The 18,899-nt window shown below is 38.1% G+C and overlaps 2 protein-coding genes across 13 annotated transcripts in view; one reads left to right on the top strand and one right to left on the bottom strand.

Moving 5' to 3' along the window:
- LOC134536959 (gonadotropin-releasing hormone receptor) overlaps positions 1–18,899 on the top strand; it is a 684,534-nt gene that overhangs the window by 503,270 nt on the left and 162,365 nt on the right. For all 3 annotated transcript variants that reach the window (XM_063377083.1, XM_063377092.1, XM_063377075.1), the window contains exon 3: positions 8,091–8,274. In XM_063377083.1, the coding sequence (XP_063233153.1) occupies positions 8,091–8,274 (184 nt within the window). The remainder of the gene's footprint in view (positions 1–8,090; positions 8,275–18,899) is intronic.
- LOC134536980 (uncharacterized) overlaps positions 1–18,899 on the bottom strand; it is a 579,850-nt gene that overhangs the window by 551,841 nt on the left and 9,110 nt on the right. The window lies entirely within an intron of this gene.

Here is an 18,899-nt window from a genome sequence, read left to right as displayed (position 1 = left end):
AAATTCCCCTTGCATGATTCATGCAAAGAAAGTATTTTTCGGTAAAGAAAATTTACAACATTTTCTCACAAACCTCAAAATTTTTTTGCGATGTATTCATTTTTTGTTGTCGTATTATAGCAACTACAGTGTTAAAAACTCGACCATTGGAGGTTGTGTATTTTAAGTAACAGAACCTTAACTTTTTTGGAATTTGGTTTGTTAGTTACGTGGAAAGTGGCAAGTTTATTATACCGTAGTGAACTGCTGCGCTGGCCGGGAGCAGGAGTCCCATCTGGCAAGAGACCAAAAATGGCGGACTTTGATACATAGTTGTTAACAGTGTCTTACGAAGGCCGGTGCATGAGCCGTCGTGCTACAGCAACGGATGGACTAAGCTCTCGGCACCCGCGCGGATAGCGGAGGATTTACGGCTCAGCTGGGGTGTGAGGATGTTGTTTGCCCTGTCCAGCGGTGGCGCGCCGTGATCTAATGGGGTGGACTATGTTTGACTCCTCCTCACCCCCCCCCCCCCCCCCCCACTCTTACGCGCCGGCTGACGTGTGTTTAATGGCGCCTCTTCTTCCGCCAGCATTGTCGCGAACCGTTGCCGATGCGACCCATCCGTCACGACCGGACACACGTTCGACAATAACGATCTTGGCTACACGATCCCACGGGCTTGTTCGCGCGAACTCATCGCTGCGATCACACCTACCCTCCCCCCTTTCCGTCGTTCAACCTCCTTCCTTATTACGGACTGGCAACGCGTACGACCCGTGTCGGAAACAAGAGACTCCACCGACCAAGTTAAATTTCCACCTCCTCATTAACGATTCCCGTCCACCATCACTAATACAGGGTAATTATAAAGTCCGTGAAACATTTCAAAAAATTGGTACAGTAAAATGGCTAAGAATTATGAACCAAATTATATACCACGTGAAAGAAAAACTCTCAAGGTTTTTTTTAACTAGTTATAAATAATGTTATATGTGTCCACTTTGCGTAACACGACACACATCTAATCGATAGTCCAATTCTGACCATACCCGACCCAGAATATCAGGAGTGATGGTAAGAGCAGCTGATACGATGAGGTGTCTCAATTCGTCAAGGTTCTGTGGTAGAGGTGGAACATAAAAAGTATCCTTGATGTATCCCTACAAGAAAAAATCGCAAGGTGTCAAGTCCGGTGATCGTGGTGGCCACGGGAGTAGCACTTGGTCAGCGGCCGCCCCACTGCCCATCCAGCGATGTGGCAACGTCTCATTCAGATAATCTCGTACCACATTGTGGTAATGAGGTGGAGCACCATATTTTTGGAAGATAGAGTCCTTGCTATCAGCTTCAAGTTGTGACATAAGCCACAATTGCAGCATGTCGAGGTAGGTGATACCAGTGACAGTTCTCTCAGTGAAGAAGAAGGGGCCATAAACTGTCTTGTTTGACATGGCACAGAACACGTTAACTTTTGGCGAATCTCGGACGTGTTCGAGAGTTGAATGTGGATTCTCTGTCCCCCATATGCGTGTGTTGTGTCGGTTGACTCTTCCTGAGAGATGAAAAGTGGCTTCGTCACTGAAGATTAATTTGCTTGCAAAGTCATCGTCTTCAAGACGGTTCTGCATGGCAATGCAGAACTGCTGTCGGAGCAATTTGTCATCGTGGCTGATGGCTTACAGAAGCTGCAAATTGTACGGCTTCACTCTTAATCGCTTAAGAAGAATTTTCCACACTGTTAGCTGAGGGATGTTCAATTCTGCACTAGCCCGATAAATTGACTTCTTGGGACTCCGCACCATCATGTCCCGTACACAATCCACTGTCTGTTGTGACACGCCTGGCCGATCCGACCGTTTTGCGTCGCACAAATAACCGTCTTCCTCGAATTTCTTGTACCACTTCATTATGCTATTGTAAACTGGGGTGTTTGGTTAAACTTGCCACGGAAAGCTCTTTGGACACTCTCTACCGATTCGCTACGAGCCTATTCAAGCACACAAAAGGTTTTCTCTGTCTGGTTCACAGCCATTTTCAGCAACTACATGCACTATCTCGGTTGTTTTTTAAAATAGCTTTTTGGTGCTACATTCAAAAAAACTCTGAGAGTTGTTCTTTCACGCGGTATATAATTTGTTACGTTATTATTTTCCATTTCGCTGTACCAATTTTATGAAATGTTTCACGGACTTTATAATTACACTGTACATTCCGCAGCTGTTAGGTGTGCATGCCACGAGTTCCACCACTTCCCGCCTCCCCAGTCCAGAATGTTTTACGGCCTCAATAACGCTAACGAAGATCCAATTTGATTAGTGTTTGGAGCTCAGTTTTGCTAATTTCTACCGCAAATAACAGGATTTTTGGTTATCTGGCTCATTATGTATTAATGAATAAGCGTGTGTGTTTTTTTTTGTGGGAAGAAAAGAATAAGAAAAAATAGGTAAGCCAATCAATATATATAAATATGTATATATAAACATATAAATGTATATATATATGTACACATTTTAATTGGTTTGTGCTCTGTTTGACTTATTTACGACGAGAATTTCAGCTGGTAAGATAATTAAGATATAAAGGAATCAAAACTTTGAGGGAAAAACTGTGTTTGGGGGGGGGGGGGGGAATGCGGTAATGCACCCTTTTCGTGTCAAGGACTTTGCGTTCCTGTCCCAGGAGGAATAGTAGTGAGCTCAGCTGTCTCCTGCGCACAGCAGGGGGAGAAGTGCGGAGTCGGGTGGTGAGACACGTGGTTTATGTACACACGTCACAACTGTGGTGTGTGCAGTGGAGGCTGCACTTCATACGACCGTGGATCCGGAAATTGTTTTGTTTTTATCTGCCGGAGCCGTTTACGCTGACAAACACTGAAAAAAAAATTCTAGGCTGCTATGCAAAAAAAAAACAAACAAACATATGTATGTCAAATTATAGCGAAAATTGTATAAGCCCCTCTGTTTTCTAAAATGAAGACCCTGGCCATGTGGTATTAAAAATGAAAGTCACCATTCAACAGTTTTCACGACATAATATTGTCTTTTAAAAGAATATGTCATAATTTTTAAACCCTTAGAAGCAAAAAGGGACACAGTCTATGGGTGTTTTTTAATACCCATGTCCAAGAGCGAACACTCGAGATAACGCCGCGTTAATAAGTAGTAGGTACATTAAATTCTAGTAATACCCCTATCCGACCATCTGATATTTACTCTCTAAACCTAGAAAAATTTTGTATCTGAAATTTAGTTAGTCAAATAAAGAAGTATCTCAATTTCACAATACATTACAAAAAAAATAACAAAAAATCATAATATCCAGAAACAAAAAAAAAATATTTATTAAACCCCTTAAAAAACAACACTTCGTGCATCGTATTTCACCTTGAAAAGTTTTTCCGCCTTAATTAAAACCATTTGCATAACGTAAATAATAGCTACATTATTCATACAAAAACATTAATTATAATAAATTATTTTTTACTAAATTAAACAGCAAAGGCTCTTATATAATTATGAATGTGAGAATGTTACTGTAGGATTCTCACATCATAAACGAGCAAATAATAAGCATACTACGAATACCTACTTGTTGAATAGTTATAATTAATGCATGAAAAAAATAATATTGTAAGGAAGTAAGTTCATTTTAAAGGAATTTGTGTGTTTGAACAGTATTTTCATCAAATCTATTGTAAAGCACAGACAAAACATAATAAACACGACGTATTTAACCCAAAAAATTTACGCTGTAAAGAATATATGTGGAAAAACAAATGTTGTGATGAACTGTATAGAAATGCGTGAACTCCACACGGAAGGGGTTTCTAACAGGCAGTTTGTCAGACCTCGGCCTTGTGGGCTGCCAGGGCCCGCGGCGGGAGATGGCAGGTGTCCCGTCCCGCGAGGTCTCCTACTGACGTGGAGACCGGCGCCCACGGGAGCGAGTCGGCCCTGCTCCCCACTACGCTCTTCACCGGGATTTCCCGCTACTTTCGATGTAGTCAAATAACCGGGAATTTTGAAACAGATCCCCGGCTCTTTCGGTACTTTCGGGACTCGACATCGACAGCATGAAATATCATTTTTTATTTTATTTGCACCCTGAGGTTACTTCCATTTGACACTCTCCTCTGGGGAGGTGATCTATGAGGGCGGTGTGCTGGCTACTCTGTCGCCAATCGATTTTCGGAAATGCTGTGTGTGTGTGTGTGTCTGTGTGTGTTTGCCTGTGGTTGTTTAGTCGGTCTTCTTAAAATTACGGTATATTTGTTCCTTTTAAGTTTATTATGAAAAGAAAAAAAAAATGTTATTTAATGTTAAATATTCTGTGATGTTGCATGCGTTAAAATTATGATTTGTTTGATTTGTATATTTTTTTTTAAGTTAAGGATTGATATAAAGGCTGGAATAAAGTGCTTTGTTGACGTTAGTAGATCCTTTTTTAAATACAATATTGTAAAACAAAAGTTCACTTTTTTATACATGTTTAAATGTTAAAAAATTAAGTATTACTTCTTCATTAACCGACTGCTGCACCATTAATAAAAATACTACCTATTACCGAAAGTACACTGGATTCTCGGTTCCTTTGAAGACTAGTACCGAAATTCTCGGTTCTGCAAATCGGTTACGGTTCCGAATACCTACTTCCGACTCAGTGGCCCGGTCATGATGCACATCCGACCTCGCGAGAGGTCATGTAGTTCTGATAGTTCAGCATGTTTGGTAGGACCTATGTCAATAGCAAGAGATCAAGTCAGCATCTTCCAAAGATTGTTCAAGGAGTGCAATTTCTCCCCACCAAAAAAAGCGCAATTTCTGCATTTGTTTCAGTTTTTTTCTCATCCTCCTACAGTCTTCTAAGGTCTTCTGATTTCTGTCATTTTCTAGAAAACTTAGATGATGATACTTTAATTTGTTATTAATTTTTCCGTATCTTTGAAGATTTTTTCCGCCTAGACGGGATTCTAAACAAACAAAAAAACAATTATATTGCATTTTTCTAACAATACGTCTAGTTTAACCAGTTTCAGGAACGTAATAAAAATTATTTTCTATATCTTACAGGGGCCTCAATATAACTTTAAAGTTTATTTATGTAAAAATATTTTGAAATTTTTAACGTAAAAGAGTTGTTATGGTTCTTATCGACATATTAAAAATAATTTTTTAAACAAAATACATTAGAAATGCTAAGATACAAAACACCACATCTTAGACTTTTGGTTTGAAAAACATACGCCTTTAACCACATGACCATCGAGACAATTGCCAGATTTAGATTTAAACAAGGTTTATAAATAATAAATATCATCACCTGTTTGTGACTGAACCGCAATATTTATTTTTTTCAATACATGCTACCAGGGACACTAGTTAACACACATCACCTGTTAGAGAGCTCTGCAGCCATCTTGATTTTAGTAATCGATACAAGGAGCACTAGTGCCACGTAGTACACACTTCGTCTGCTAGAGATTTTTGGCGCCAAATTATTTTAATTCTAAGCCGCTTAAGTGCAGTATTATATTATGTTAACAGACAGTCAACTATACCAAGGCATTATACCGAATATTATTTAGCCGAAAAGCGTTAGATCGAAAGGCACTGGACCGAAATGCATTAGATCGAAAGGAAGTAAATAGAAAACTTGAAAATTTATCTGGGTGTGAATATGTCTTAACTCTGGAAATAGGCCAAAATCACTTGAATTAAACGCAACTAGACCGAAAGGCACTAGGCCGAAAGGTATCACACCGAAAATCGTTTCTCAGAAATTTCGGTCAAGTGATTTTCGGTCTAGTGCCTGCTACCCCACACATCCATGAGAACCCTAGCACAGACAGCTGGCGGGCGTCCAACTCCTCCGACGCACGCTCGACCGACCATTATGAGGGGTCAGCGCCAACAAGCCAGGCAATTTTACTTAGGTAAATATTTCTTCGTGTAGTTCCACTTTACATTGGGAAGAACGTCCCATTTTTTCCTGCGCTGAGCTTTACAACGTCGGGTTTTCAAATCGTAAAAAGACAAAAAAAAAAAAGTACGAACTTTGTCATGGGTGGTGAAAGTATACTATAGAGAACGTGTAGTGTTGTTTATCTTTTACAGAATGCAAAGGATGGCAATTCTCTCGGCATCCCTGGAGGCGGATAACTTTGTCGTTAATATCGGGCGGTTTTTCGGCGCACAAAGGACCCACACAAAAGAGGCACCGCGGATATTCATCACTCGTATGACGTAGCCGAGGCCGGAGCTAAACAAAGATCTCGACCTGAAAGTTTTTGATGAAAATCTGAGATAAAAGGAGGGCAGAAGAAAAAATAAGAGCTTCCTCGTGTCGAGACGGATATGAGACCTCTCAATCGCGGCGTCTTTTTTATCGAATAATACTCTGTGTTCACTGATAAAAACCTATAATCTGGTTTCACCACAAAAAATAATGAAACAATGCGAATCCTTTTAGTGCCACACGATATCTCCGGAAAAAAATTAAAAAAAACATAAGAAACCCTAATGGCTATTCGAAACATAAAATGTGTTCTCGGAATTAAAGTTTAAAAAATTGACAGCGTAATACAACGAAATACGATAGCGCAAACATATATAGTAAACAATAATAACGAATAAATAAATGTTTAATTTGTGATCATCTTGCTGAGTTTTTGGAGGAATCTAAATATAAATATATATATAGAAATACTAATTCAGTCGTAAGATTACGTAATGATTATTACGCGTACCTGTGTCTCAAATGTTATTAAAAGCGTCTACTATAATGTTTTTGTGTGTAGTAATTATTTTAAAGCAAAAAAAATCACTAACTATTTAAAAATTGATACAGCGAATGTAAATGTATTAAACAATTACCTTGAATAATATAACGAAACATTCATTTATGTCACAAAATATAGCACAAATAGTCAGAAAAACAAGTAAAAGTAAATTTTATTTGCAGTTTAACGTACAACTGGAGAATATTTTTTTTGTATTAGAAATAAAACATTAATGGAAAATGACTAGGAAAAATATATCGATTCTTGGTCTTAGCACATAAATTAAGATGCTGTCCTTATTTCGATTATTGATTGTAACTTTGGCTGTCAAGTGTCAGTATTATTCAGAATAGTGTTAATTACGTAGTTTGGAATTTACTGGTGTCCTCTTTTCAAATGTTTTTTTAATGAATTTTAGTGATGGGATAAATTTAATGGAATATAATAAAAAAAGTGACTACTCATATATTGTAAAAAAGTTAATTACCTATTTTATAAAATAATGCTGAATAAAGGTCACCTTAAATATAATAGGCTACCTTCATGCGGATTGGTTTGAGAAGCAGGTAGAGTAGTTTATATACGTAACATACATATTGCTGCATAAAATTTGTGTGATATGATTAAAATAAACTTCTATCATGCACTCTAATGTCTGGTTTCTGGTTTCATGTTGTAGCTAATAGGCAGTTAAAACTTTCCGCCTTGGTGCAGTTTTGGCTGAGCAAAACTTGAGACTTTGCGGTCAGTGGTTAGACCACTCTATTATCTAAGTATCGCAAATTGCAGACTCTGGCAAGAATATTCCAAGACCTTTTGAAAGAAATTACACGTTATCGATTTGAGTTTCTGAAAGTTTTTTACCGCTCTGTGATTAGGACCAAATATATCACAAGATTTATTGACACCATAGTTACACGGGCAGTTTTACTCTCTCAAATAGGTTACACCCCCCCCCCCCCCCAATTATTAAAAATAATTTTTAACAAAGAATTTCCCCACATTTTTAAAGCTGAGCAGAGATTGCTGTTTAAAAGTGGTTAAATACACTCTCAGACTAAGTGGCTATGGCTATGATTATTATCGGCTTACATTGTGACATTTCCCAATAAAGATGTCATGAACACGGGCCCAAGATGAAATGCAAAATCTTACAGTCAGTTCCCTTGGTTTAATTTCTAAAACATTTGTTTGCATTAGCAATGTGTAATGTTGTAATGGTGTGTTGTACCCCAGGCAGCGCCGGGTACTTCAGCCGGTACGGCAGTAAAGTATTCAAACTGAACCCGGGACGATGTGCCGAACCCTCGGGGGCCCCGCTGTGTTGCAGCTGGTGATCTTCCGCGTGATGAAGGGCCCGTTCTACGAGGACTTCGAGCAGTGCGTGACGTACGGCTTCTACACGGAGCCGTGGCAGGAGTACGTGTACGCCGCATTCAGCCTGCTGTTCATGTTCGTGCTGCCGCTGCTGGTGCTGCTGGCCACCTACGTGTGCACCGTGGCCACCATCGCGAGTGAGTCCACCCCCCCCCCCCCCTCCTTCTTGTACAACCCGTACGACTTCGCGGTCTCGCTTCCCGCGAGAACAACAGCACCTGAGCTGACGCAACCAGGGGCGCAACAACTACATTTCCAAAGGGAGGGGGGGGGGCAATATAATATTTTCTATAAATAATCATTGATCCCCCCCCCCTATTGAAGCGGGGGGTTCCGGGTGTCATCCCCCGGGAAAATTTGTATTTCAAGGTGGAAAATGGTGCTATTTAAGCAGTTTTATTATCTAAAAATTGATTACACAGCACTTTCTTTGCCCCCGTTTGCCCCCACTTCAAGGTTTCAGAGGGAGGGCAAAATACCCTTGCCCCCCCTCCTTGTTGTTTCGCCCCTGAACGCAACCAACCCTTCTGTTAAGTTACCATCACCTTCACGAGCGAAATCCTACCTTCCAGGAAAACAAAACAAAAACCCAATTTTTTGATAGAAATTGTAAACTCAAGCAAGGATTTTGCGTATTGTTTACTTGAATAACAAAAAAAAAAATATTAATGACCAGTTCCTTTTTTTATTTTTTATTTAATCACTGAATAGTGAAAAAACACTACATTAAAAACCGAAATAAATTTTTCAAAAATTTTATTAGTGTGTAGCATTTAAACGTGTCTAACTTTTACTTTTACAACCATTAAAAAAAGTTGCACGAACGTGTTTTATTCAGGTGGCCGACCTCGCCAGGAACGTTTTTAAGTTAATGTGTGGGCCGGTATTGTTGACGGCGTACTCATCGGACCTTTTTTTCTTCCGCCACGACCTACCAGCGCCGGATACCTCCACTTCCTTCAGAACTAACTACAGGGTCTTCTTGAAGAGGTTCCATTGCATGTCCGATGTGTGATGTGGTACCAACATTACGGGGAACCACCTCATTTTTTCCCTGCAAGTGCAAGAGTATTTAAACCAAACACTTCCAAACCGATGGATTGGACGAGCGGGCCCTGTCGCATTGCCGCCAAGGTCACTGGACCTAACCCTGTTAGATTTCTTTCTGTGGGGTTACGTAAAAGGGCTTATCCACGCTACGCCAGTAGAAACAGTAGAAGAGCTTACACAGCGAATCATTGAAGCGTTCGAAATGATAAGATCGACTCCACACATGCTCCAGCGTATCCGTGAAAACATGATTCGCCGTTGCCACCTCTGTGTCGCTCAAGGTGGGCGTGTTTTTGAGCCGTTGCTTTAGGCTGTCACGTTGCTAAAACGTATGCAACAGTTTAAATGTTGTGGAACAAAGCCGAAGCTGTGATTGTTTTCAGAGTGAAATTAAAATCTTTGCCACGATTAAAAAGGTTATTTCTCTACTCGAACGCCCGTACATCCACAACATAACACTCTACAACGGGTTCCCTACGCTGACTCTTTCTGGGGCTACAGGGGCTTAACTACGCGTTTCCGGCAACATGTTTACTGGCAAAAATGGTTTTAAATAATAAGAGCTTTCTACCCTCAAGCGTTGTAACATGAATTTTGATACAGCCTGTATGGAAAGCTGTATCCATTCGAAGACAAAGTGAAGAAGTGTACATTCAAGACAAAGGGTGCAGTAATTTACAATTCTGACGATGTCGACGCCATCACCACTGCCTACACCCAATTCGGCTCCATCCCCTACCCCACTGTTGCAGTGTGGGTGGGACACACCATCGGAAGGGGACAGCAGGCAAGTGTGTGGGTGTGCCGGGCTGGGCGAGAGACTACGAATGTTGGAAGAGGGCTTTAACGTTCGGTACGACAGTCTAGAGTATGTGCTCGGTGGGTTGAGTGTTGAGGTGTGGCTCCTGAACATGTTTTTACGTGGTCGATTTTGTGGCTGATGATATAAATATTTTGAGGGGGTTTGTTGATTATGTGTTTTTTCGTTAATAAATGATATTTTAAATTTATTTCTTTGAATTTATGTTTCAAGGTACCTGGCTATAGTTTAGAAGGTATTTTTACGTTGTAGAGTTAGTGAAAACAGGTATGCAAACATTAAAATTAATGCTTCCATGCAGCTTTAAAACACGAGTACGCCAACACGGACTTGTGAGGACTCTGAAAAAGTTCTGGTCCGTTAAGATGCAGTAATAAAATTATCATTATTTAAACCATTGCATCCACAACGATAGTATTGATGTCATATATTTTAGTTAATACATATAAATTATTATGCTTTTAAGAAAAAATGTTGGTCACAGAAATTAAATGACTGTGGATTTTGGGATTTATTTTAACAAAATTTGTGACTTTTTTGGTTTATTAGGAGCATAAAAACACTGGTAGAAAATATAAACTCTACCTTACATACACTGACATACTTTAGAAACCTACACCCAATGACGACATCCATCAGATGAAATCAAGATGACGGTCGTCACTAAACAAGATGGCTGCCTCCAGCAGACTATAATGCATGGGTAGGAGTGGGGAGCTTAACGATGATGGTATCGTAACGGAAAGTGCAACGCACAGGAGCGAGGAGCTGGATGACGAAGTCATCAAGTTTTTAAATTAATATTGAATTAATACTTTTTTATAATTTTTTCCCCGATTTTCTAAGTTAATAATTGAGGATTTTCAAGATGGTGGACATTACGTCATAATTCGGTGGAATGTTCTAGAAAACAAAATGGAAGAATTTTCTAGAAAACAAAATGGCGGAATCCAAGATGGCCGCCGGAGGTTATGTAATCCAAGATTGCCGCCGGAGGTGACATAATTCAAGATGGCTGCCAGAAGTGACGTCATCCAAGATGGCCGCTGGAAGTGACGAAATCCAAGGTGGCAGCTGGAAGAGACGTCATACAAGATGGCCGCCGGAAGTGACGTAATATAAATTGGCCGCCGGAAGTTACGTATTCCAAGATGGACGCCACGGATCCCCCGGAACCCGACCCCTCACCCCCTGCCCCAGAACGAACTATAATTACCTACTGTTACAATATCTTCCTTGTACTTTTATAAACTGTTACTTGGAAACTGGTTTACATAGGTATATTTTTTATAAGTACAAAACCTTTTATTTCTGTGTAAGCCGTATTGTACAGTTTATTGATGGAATATCTTCCATGAAGCCCAATGAACTTGTGAATATTATAGTTTTGTATAAATATGGGTCAGTTACGTTTTAAAGACAGTTCTAAAAGGTCGACTTGTTATTTCATTTTTATTTGAATGCTACAGATATTCTTTTTAATTTCTAGAACGGTTTTCTAAAAATTTTTGTGACAAACGTGATAACTGTGTTGTTGTATAGGTGTTAAATCCTTACTATAATTACTTTTGTGATAGTTTACTACTCGCAAATAACGTTTAGCAAATTTATAATGACCGAATTGTCCAAAAAAGACTAAAACGTAAAGGAGTTATTGGAAATAATATTAGGAATTGCTATGAAAATGTAATTACAAAAAATAAATAAACTAATCTGGTATGAGAAACCATCTCTTAAAGCAACTGCGGTCTGAAATATACGTTTGTCGCTATTTTGAAGATTTTTGGAAATTTTAATAAAAGATCAAAAATGTTCTAAAAATATGTATCTGGAATAAAATTCTTTTCAAATTTTAATTCGGTATATTAATTTAAGGCGTTTTATGTAAATATTATAATAAAAATATACTTTCTTGTATAATCTAGAAAAAAATTTTTTTTATTATTTTCAAATTTATTGATGTTAATTGTTTTACATTTGATAAAGGGGAGTTAGAAAAATATATTGAGAGGACTCAAACTTAAAAAAATCTTATTCCTATGATCAAATTTTTATATCGGTAGTTTCTTTAATTTTTAACGCCATAAAACAATCTGGAACACCCATGTTTTATACATATATGCCTAAAGAATTATTGGAAAAATTAAATTTTTTAGTTGATGTTTAGTGTTTATTATAAAGCTTAAAAAAATTAACAAAATTTTCTAAAAACTATTAATAATTCATTTAAATAAATATATGCTATATAAACGACATTAGTATATCCATTATAAAAAGGATTAATTAAATTCTTAACAAGTTAGGAGTAAATTATTTGACGTTCGGTACTGTTAACTTGGAAGTTAAACAATAATGTTTTAATTGCACTTTTTAGGGAGTTTCGATAAAATGTGTTAAATAAATACCGTTGAATTACAACCACAAAATTACCAGTAGCCGAGATAGAGCCCTGGCACTACGCCAAAAGTCACACAAAAAAAAAAAAAATATTTCGTGTGTACGGTTAGGAGCCAAGAAACCGACTCGAATTTTTCTAGCACGATTGCCAACAAAAATAACGCGAAGAAAATATTTTGCCATCTCGTATAACACCGCAAATAAACGCAAGAGAGAACTGGAAATTCACATATTCAACAAACATGGAGCCTCATTCCATAAAAATACATGTGTGACACAACTCAACATGTTATGTGCTAATACACACTGATATTTATACTTGCACTAACATGGAAAGAAAGTAAAAACTTTAAAATGTAATATATAGAGATATCAGTAAGTGTCACAGCAGCTACGGATCCTGGTACATTATACTCGTGTAATATTTTCAAATTGTAAATAATTTTCTTTCCTAGCATGCCCACCCAAGTTTTTATAATTTGCAAAATCGTGATAATATTATTTTCTGTGATTGTGTAGGCTCTTTTGTAAACGTTGACTTTTATTTATGAAACACGTATTGGGAATGAAATTTTATACTTATCTGCGTGGGAATTAGTGAATTCGGCTTGTGATATCACTTCTATATATTTTATCATCTTTTGAAATCAGAAAAATAATGTTTTAAGGTAGATACATACCCATTTTTAAAAAAAATAGATTGGTATTTCAATATTAAAAAAAGGTTTGTAACGAAGAATTTTTCTGTATAAAGTTTTGATTTAATTAAAATAAATAGTAGTGTACAAAAGTATGCCCGGGGACAGGGTTCAGGGTGTAGAGCCTGGAGCCGGACCGCCATCTTTGATTGTGACGTCACGGCGGCCATCTTGGATGAACTTGACCTTGAACTTAGTCCTTGATCGTGGCCTTAACTTTCAAAATTCGTCAAAATTCCCATTTTTTTGGAGAAAAAATCCGCAAAAAAATATAAAAAAGATATAAAATTTTAAAAAAATAGGATTTCGAAAAACCTCAAAAGTCTTTTTGCCTTAGAAAGAACACAACATCCTAAAAGCGGCTTAAAAGTCCTTAGAGCTAGCCGCTCTAAGACGCCGAGGTCATGACTTTGAAAATTAGGAAGCCATGGCAGCCATTTGGAATTATGATGTCACCATTGCAGTTTCCGTTACGGGAGCCATATTGAAAATCTTTATTTTTAATCTTATTTTAATGACATTTTTTTAAAATCATAAAAAATTTAATAACAAATATTTTAAAAAACCACTTACGCCATGGAGCTCGGAGTCCTCGGTTCGAACCCAAAGAGGGCGAAAAAAATGGCAAACCGATCCTTTCCTCATGGTGGCTGCTGGCAGACTGACACCCCACCATTAATGTTAATGTATACATATCGTCAGCTAGTATGACGTCTGTCCACCATCTTGAAAATGCGTAATTTTAATGCTAGAACATCGAAGAAAAATGTAATATTTAGAATAAAAAATAAATAAATAAATTAAAAAAATTCTTTCAACAAATCGTTGCACATATGGTTATGGGCACAATCTTCAATTCTAGATAGTTTCACTTTTCGTTACGGCCGTCATCTTGAAAAACAGTAATTTTTATGCTAGAAATTTGGAAAAAATTTAAATATTTTTTTAAAATTTTATAATTTTTTTTTTTTTTTCATAAAATACTATTTCATAACGCACTTACGCCTTGAAAACCACAGTTTGATCCTGGTAAGAGCAAAAATAAAAATAAATTGTCGATAGATCTTTCTTCCACGAAAGCCACCTGCAAAATGACTTCCCAACCAACAGTACCATGATATATATCATCAGCTGGTATGACATCATGTCCGCCATATTGTTTATGTCTGTTGGAGTTCTCCATCTTGTTTTAGTCTACTAGAGTGATTTACCATAGTATTAGTTAAAAAATTAACCTGCTAGAGCGCAGTAATCATTTACTATTACTGAGGCAATCGACATCTTAATATTTGGGCGCCATCTTGGAATTGTGTTATTGTTCAGCTAGAAATTCACGAAAAATTCCAAAATTCATAAAATAAATTTGCAATCAATATTCTGATAAATTTGATCAGTTACTGTCCATAGTTGCATCAATGGACGATGCAAAACAATAAATATATTTAAAAATACCACAAAAGTGACAGGTTCGAGAAATAAAACACCACAAGTTCTTTTATGAACATACAATTTATTACATAATTTCTATTCTTCTACAGGAACACTTGCGAAAGAAAGACATATTATAAACATTTAGGCCTGCATAGGCGAGAAATGACTAATTCTTAGCTCCAATCGATTTATACTAGAAAGAGAGCAGCCAGAAATCTTTACTGACATAGTCCTCCTCTTCTTGACAGAGTTTCTGGACACCGTGGTTTACATTTTGCTGTACATCTTCAGAACTGTAAATAACTGCAGTCGATGTCTTAAATGCATACTTCTACACTTTGTCGTCTAACGGATATGGCTTTCCATATATACCATCCAACCGTAAGTTATATTTTAATGTACCGTTTGTTTCTACGTCATCAGTAAGTTGATTGATTATGTTCTGCCTGAAATGGTCAAGAAAAGTACTCACTAAACGTATTTAGATAATACAGTAGAACTTGGATAATTCGAACCTCAAGGGACCAGTCAAAAACTTCGAATTATCCAAAAATTCGAATTAAGGAAGTTCGTAATATAAATAGGGCCAAAACAATAAAAAATCATATTTTCTATTAAAACTCTTTATTGGTTGACATTTTTTGAATAAATACATCGATTAATGCCTAAACGATACATACATATTAAAATGACCTTAAAACTATTGAACTGAAACATAAAAACAACCTATTGTTTTTGAAAAAAACATGATATTTTGGCCTGTTTTCTCGAATTAAGGCTCTCGGCCATTACAAAAGATTCTAACTTATTCAAAGAGATGAAGTATGAATCACTTAAATTAATTCGGCTCTCAAAAAAAGTCTCAGTTCTTTTATGTGATTCATGGCGTCAGCTGCACTCGGCACCGGTTCTTCTTCTACTCCAGCGATCTCTTCTTCCGAACCTTCCCCGTCATCGTCTTGCTTCTCACTGCCGAGCACCTCTGCGATGATTTCGGTGTCAGTGACGTCACCGCACACCGCAACATCTTCATCGACATTGAGAAAGTCTTCGTACGAGATGGTCGGGTCGGCTCCCACATTCTCCCAGCCGTCGACTGCTGCTGGAATGGCTTCCGCTTCAGTGGCTTCCACAGTTTCGTCCTCGGTTTTAACAAAACCTGCCTTTTTAAAACAGTTTTTGATTGTTTCTGGCATCACTCTGTCCCACGCTTGCTTACACATTCTGGAAGCTTGCAGAATATCGAGCTTTATTTTCAGGGCGTTTCCATCTCCGGACAGTATGTTTTCTACCAGCAAGGTTCTGTAGAAATGTTTCAAATTTTTTATTATCCCTTGGTCCATTAACTGGACAACAGATGTCATATTGGCTGGGAAAAAAAAACACTTTAACACATTTCAACACTGGTATGGTGTTATGCGCAGTACAGTTGTCGATGAAGAGGACCACCTGACGCTTTTCTTTAATAAACTTCTTGTCCAACCTTATTAGCCACTTTGAAAGCAGGTCGCCTGTCATCCAAGCGTTTGAGCTGTTAACGTAATCCACCGGTTTCGACTTGACATTCTTAAAACAACGGGGATTAGCCGATTTTCCAATCATCAACAAGGGCAGCTTTTCTGAGCCGTCCATGTTTGCTCCGACTAAAAGCGTCACTATTTCTTTGCTTAGTTTTCCACCATGACATTTTTTGCTTTTAAATGCCAGTGTTTTGTCCGGTGTGCATTAAAAAAAAAGGCCAGTCTCATCAACATTGAAAATATTGTTTGAGTCTCTATCTTGGATCATCTCTTCTAAATCTCGCTTCCACTGGCCGGCTTCTTGCTGGTTCACTGCCCCACTTTCGCCACAGACTGCTTTGAACGTAATTTTATTACGTTCTTTGAAACCATCCAGCCATCAAGTGCTAGCTTTGAAATTTTGTTTGCCCAATTCTTTAGCGAATTGCTCGGCCTTTACCCTTATTAGGGGACCACTCAATGGAATTTTTTTGTCTCTGGCTTGCTTGAACCACTTAAGAACACAATTGTCGACGTCTGGGTTATCTGGTTCTCGTAGTCGTTTTCGGTCTTTATCAAATTCCTCTGCACTACTGAGAATTTTATCTCTATTCTTCAAGAAAGTGGATAGAGTGTTGGGTGGAATCCCAAAGTCCTTCGCGATTTCCAATTTCTTTTTCACGCCTTTGTCCACTTCCCTAATCGCCGCTACTTTTTCAGCTAGAGTCAAAGTTTTATAAGCACGGGATTTTGTAGACGAGGTCGACGCCATGGTTGCTACTCTCACAGTTCACTCACTTAACGTCACTGTACGTAAAAACTACACGTAATCACACATCAAAAGACAATTTTAAATAAGCTACAGTACACTGTATGTTACAAAACAGACGATACACAGAACGATGCACAGTTGTACAGTACGGTGAGGAGAGGGGTGAGTGTGGGGAGGGGTGACCTTGGAGACACTACTGCTGCGTGTTGTTGCTACGCGCAGGCGGTCGGCACTCGGCACAAGTGTGCGGGAGGGGAAGGGTGAGTCATCACACTACAAGCTACCGCGCATTTGGTCAAACTCTTAACTTTTGCCGAGTATTGTTTGTAAAACGTATTTCCCGATAAATTTACAATTTTTTGAGCCGTAGTTTATAATTTATTCACTAAATTAGACGCACCAAAAATTCGAATTATCCAAAATAAAATTCGAATTATCCACGATTTTTAGCATTGTTTAGATACAAAATGCTAGGGACCAAGAGGAAAATTCGAATTAAAGAAGATTTAGAATTAAAGAAGTTCGAATTATCCAGGTTCCACTGTAGTAGTATTTCAATGTTCCACGAAATGCAGACTGTGCCAAGTAGAAGCCATTATGATTTACCTGTAATGCACCGAACACAGTCTTAGGTTTAGTTTCATGTCCAGTAATGAGAGCATTCGGTTGATGCTCATCTGTTTTGGTGCCTGTACGTTCACGAGTCTCCTATCAACCCCGAGGAGTCGTAATTTCTATATTAAGTTAAACAATAGTCACATGGACTTCACCTTTGCTTGAGAACGTCTCCGTTGACGAGAAAGGATATAATTCTAGTACAAGCCATAGTTTTTTTTTATTCAAAATTTTCTTCTGAGATTTTCTGATATTAAGTAACACGTGTAATAGTTTTCTCCGTGTGCTCCATTATTATTGTCAATATTTTGATGGTTTTCTCCTTGTGCTTCTGATTATTTTTATGGTTTCTTCAAGTGCTTCTAAGTAATTCTGAGAAATCTGTCTCTACATGAAGAATTTTTTACCTAATGAGACATGTCATTTTATTAGGTGTTATATTTAATTAGTGAATTTCTGCTACTATATCAGCAATTGCAATATTTTTACCAGGAGGAATACAGAAAATAAACAACAATAATTCAGTCAAATAATGAGGAGTCAGACATCTGGGAAACACCAACATGCAAAGACGAACATCCTTCCCTTTGTTGTCTAGCGAAGCCATCCTTCTTTTGCGATCGCTAGTGAGCATCCCGAAACCCACATAAAAGAACTAAATAATATTTACCTGTAAGAAAAATTCGGTGTCATCTTTTGAAAAGAATAGACACTTCTTTAAACACGTTTTTTTTCCCCATGAAATAAAATAACTCTCACCACTGAATTGTGCTATTGTAGTCAGTTAGAGACAAGTAGTCTAGTAGCCACGTGGTCTTGTGTCCTGGATGCTTCGTAGTCACATAGCCTCGCGACCACGTAACCTTGCGTTCTGGATGCTTCGTAGTCCTATAGCCTCGCGATCACGTAACCTTGTGTACTGGAAGCTTCGTAGCCCTGTAGCCTCGCAATCTTGTAACCTTGTAGACTCGTAGTCGCGAAGTCTCCTAACCTCATGGCTCGTAGTCGCGTAGTCATTTTGCCTTGGAACCTCGTAGACTTGTAGCTACATAACCAAGTAGCCTTGTAATCTTATAACATAATGCTGCTGGAGCAGTTGAGCCAAAGAAAAAAAATTCAGCCTAAGACATGCAGCAATTGGTGCCTTGTATATTTGTAGCTTCGTAGTTAAGTACTCATGTAGACAAGCAGTCCTGTAGTCTCGTATATTCGCAGCTATAGTCTTGTAGTCAAATATCGCTACGCCTAAGACTGTTTGCAGTCAAATACTTTTGACGTCATTGATTGTTGGAGTCAAAGAGAGTTGGAACAAATAACTTATGGAGCAAATGACTGTTGGAGACAATGACTGTTGAAGCTAATGACTGTTGGAGCTAATGACTGTTGGAGCCAATGACTTTTGGAGCTAAAAGACTGTTGGAGTCATAGACTCATGGAGCCAATGACTATTGAAGCCAATAACTTTTGGAACTAAAAACTG

The sequence above is a fragment of the Bacillus rossius genome, chromosome 1 (genome assembly GCF_032445375.1).
Source record: "Bacillus rossius redtenbacheri isolate Brsri chromosome 1, Brsri_v3, whole genome shotgun sequence".
Taxonomy (NCBI): Eukaryota; Metazoa; Arthropoda; class Insecta; order Phasmatodea; family Bacillidae; genus Bacillus; species Bacillus rossius.
The sequence above is the reverse complement of the archived record's forward strand: the minus strand, read 5'-3'. Positions and strand labels throughout refer to the sequence as shown.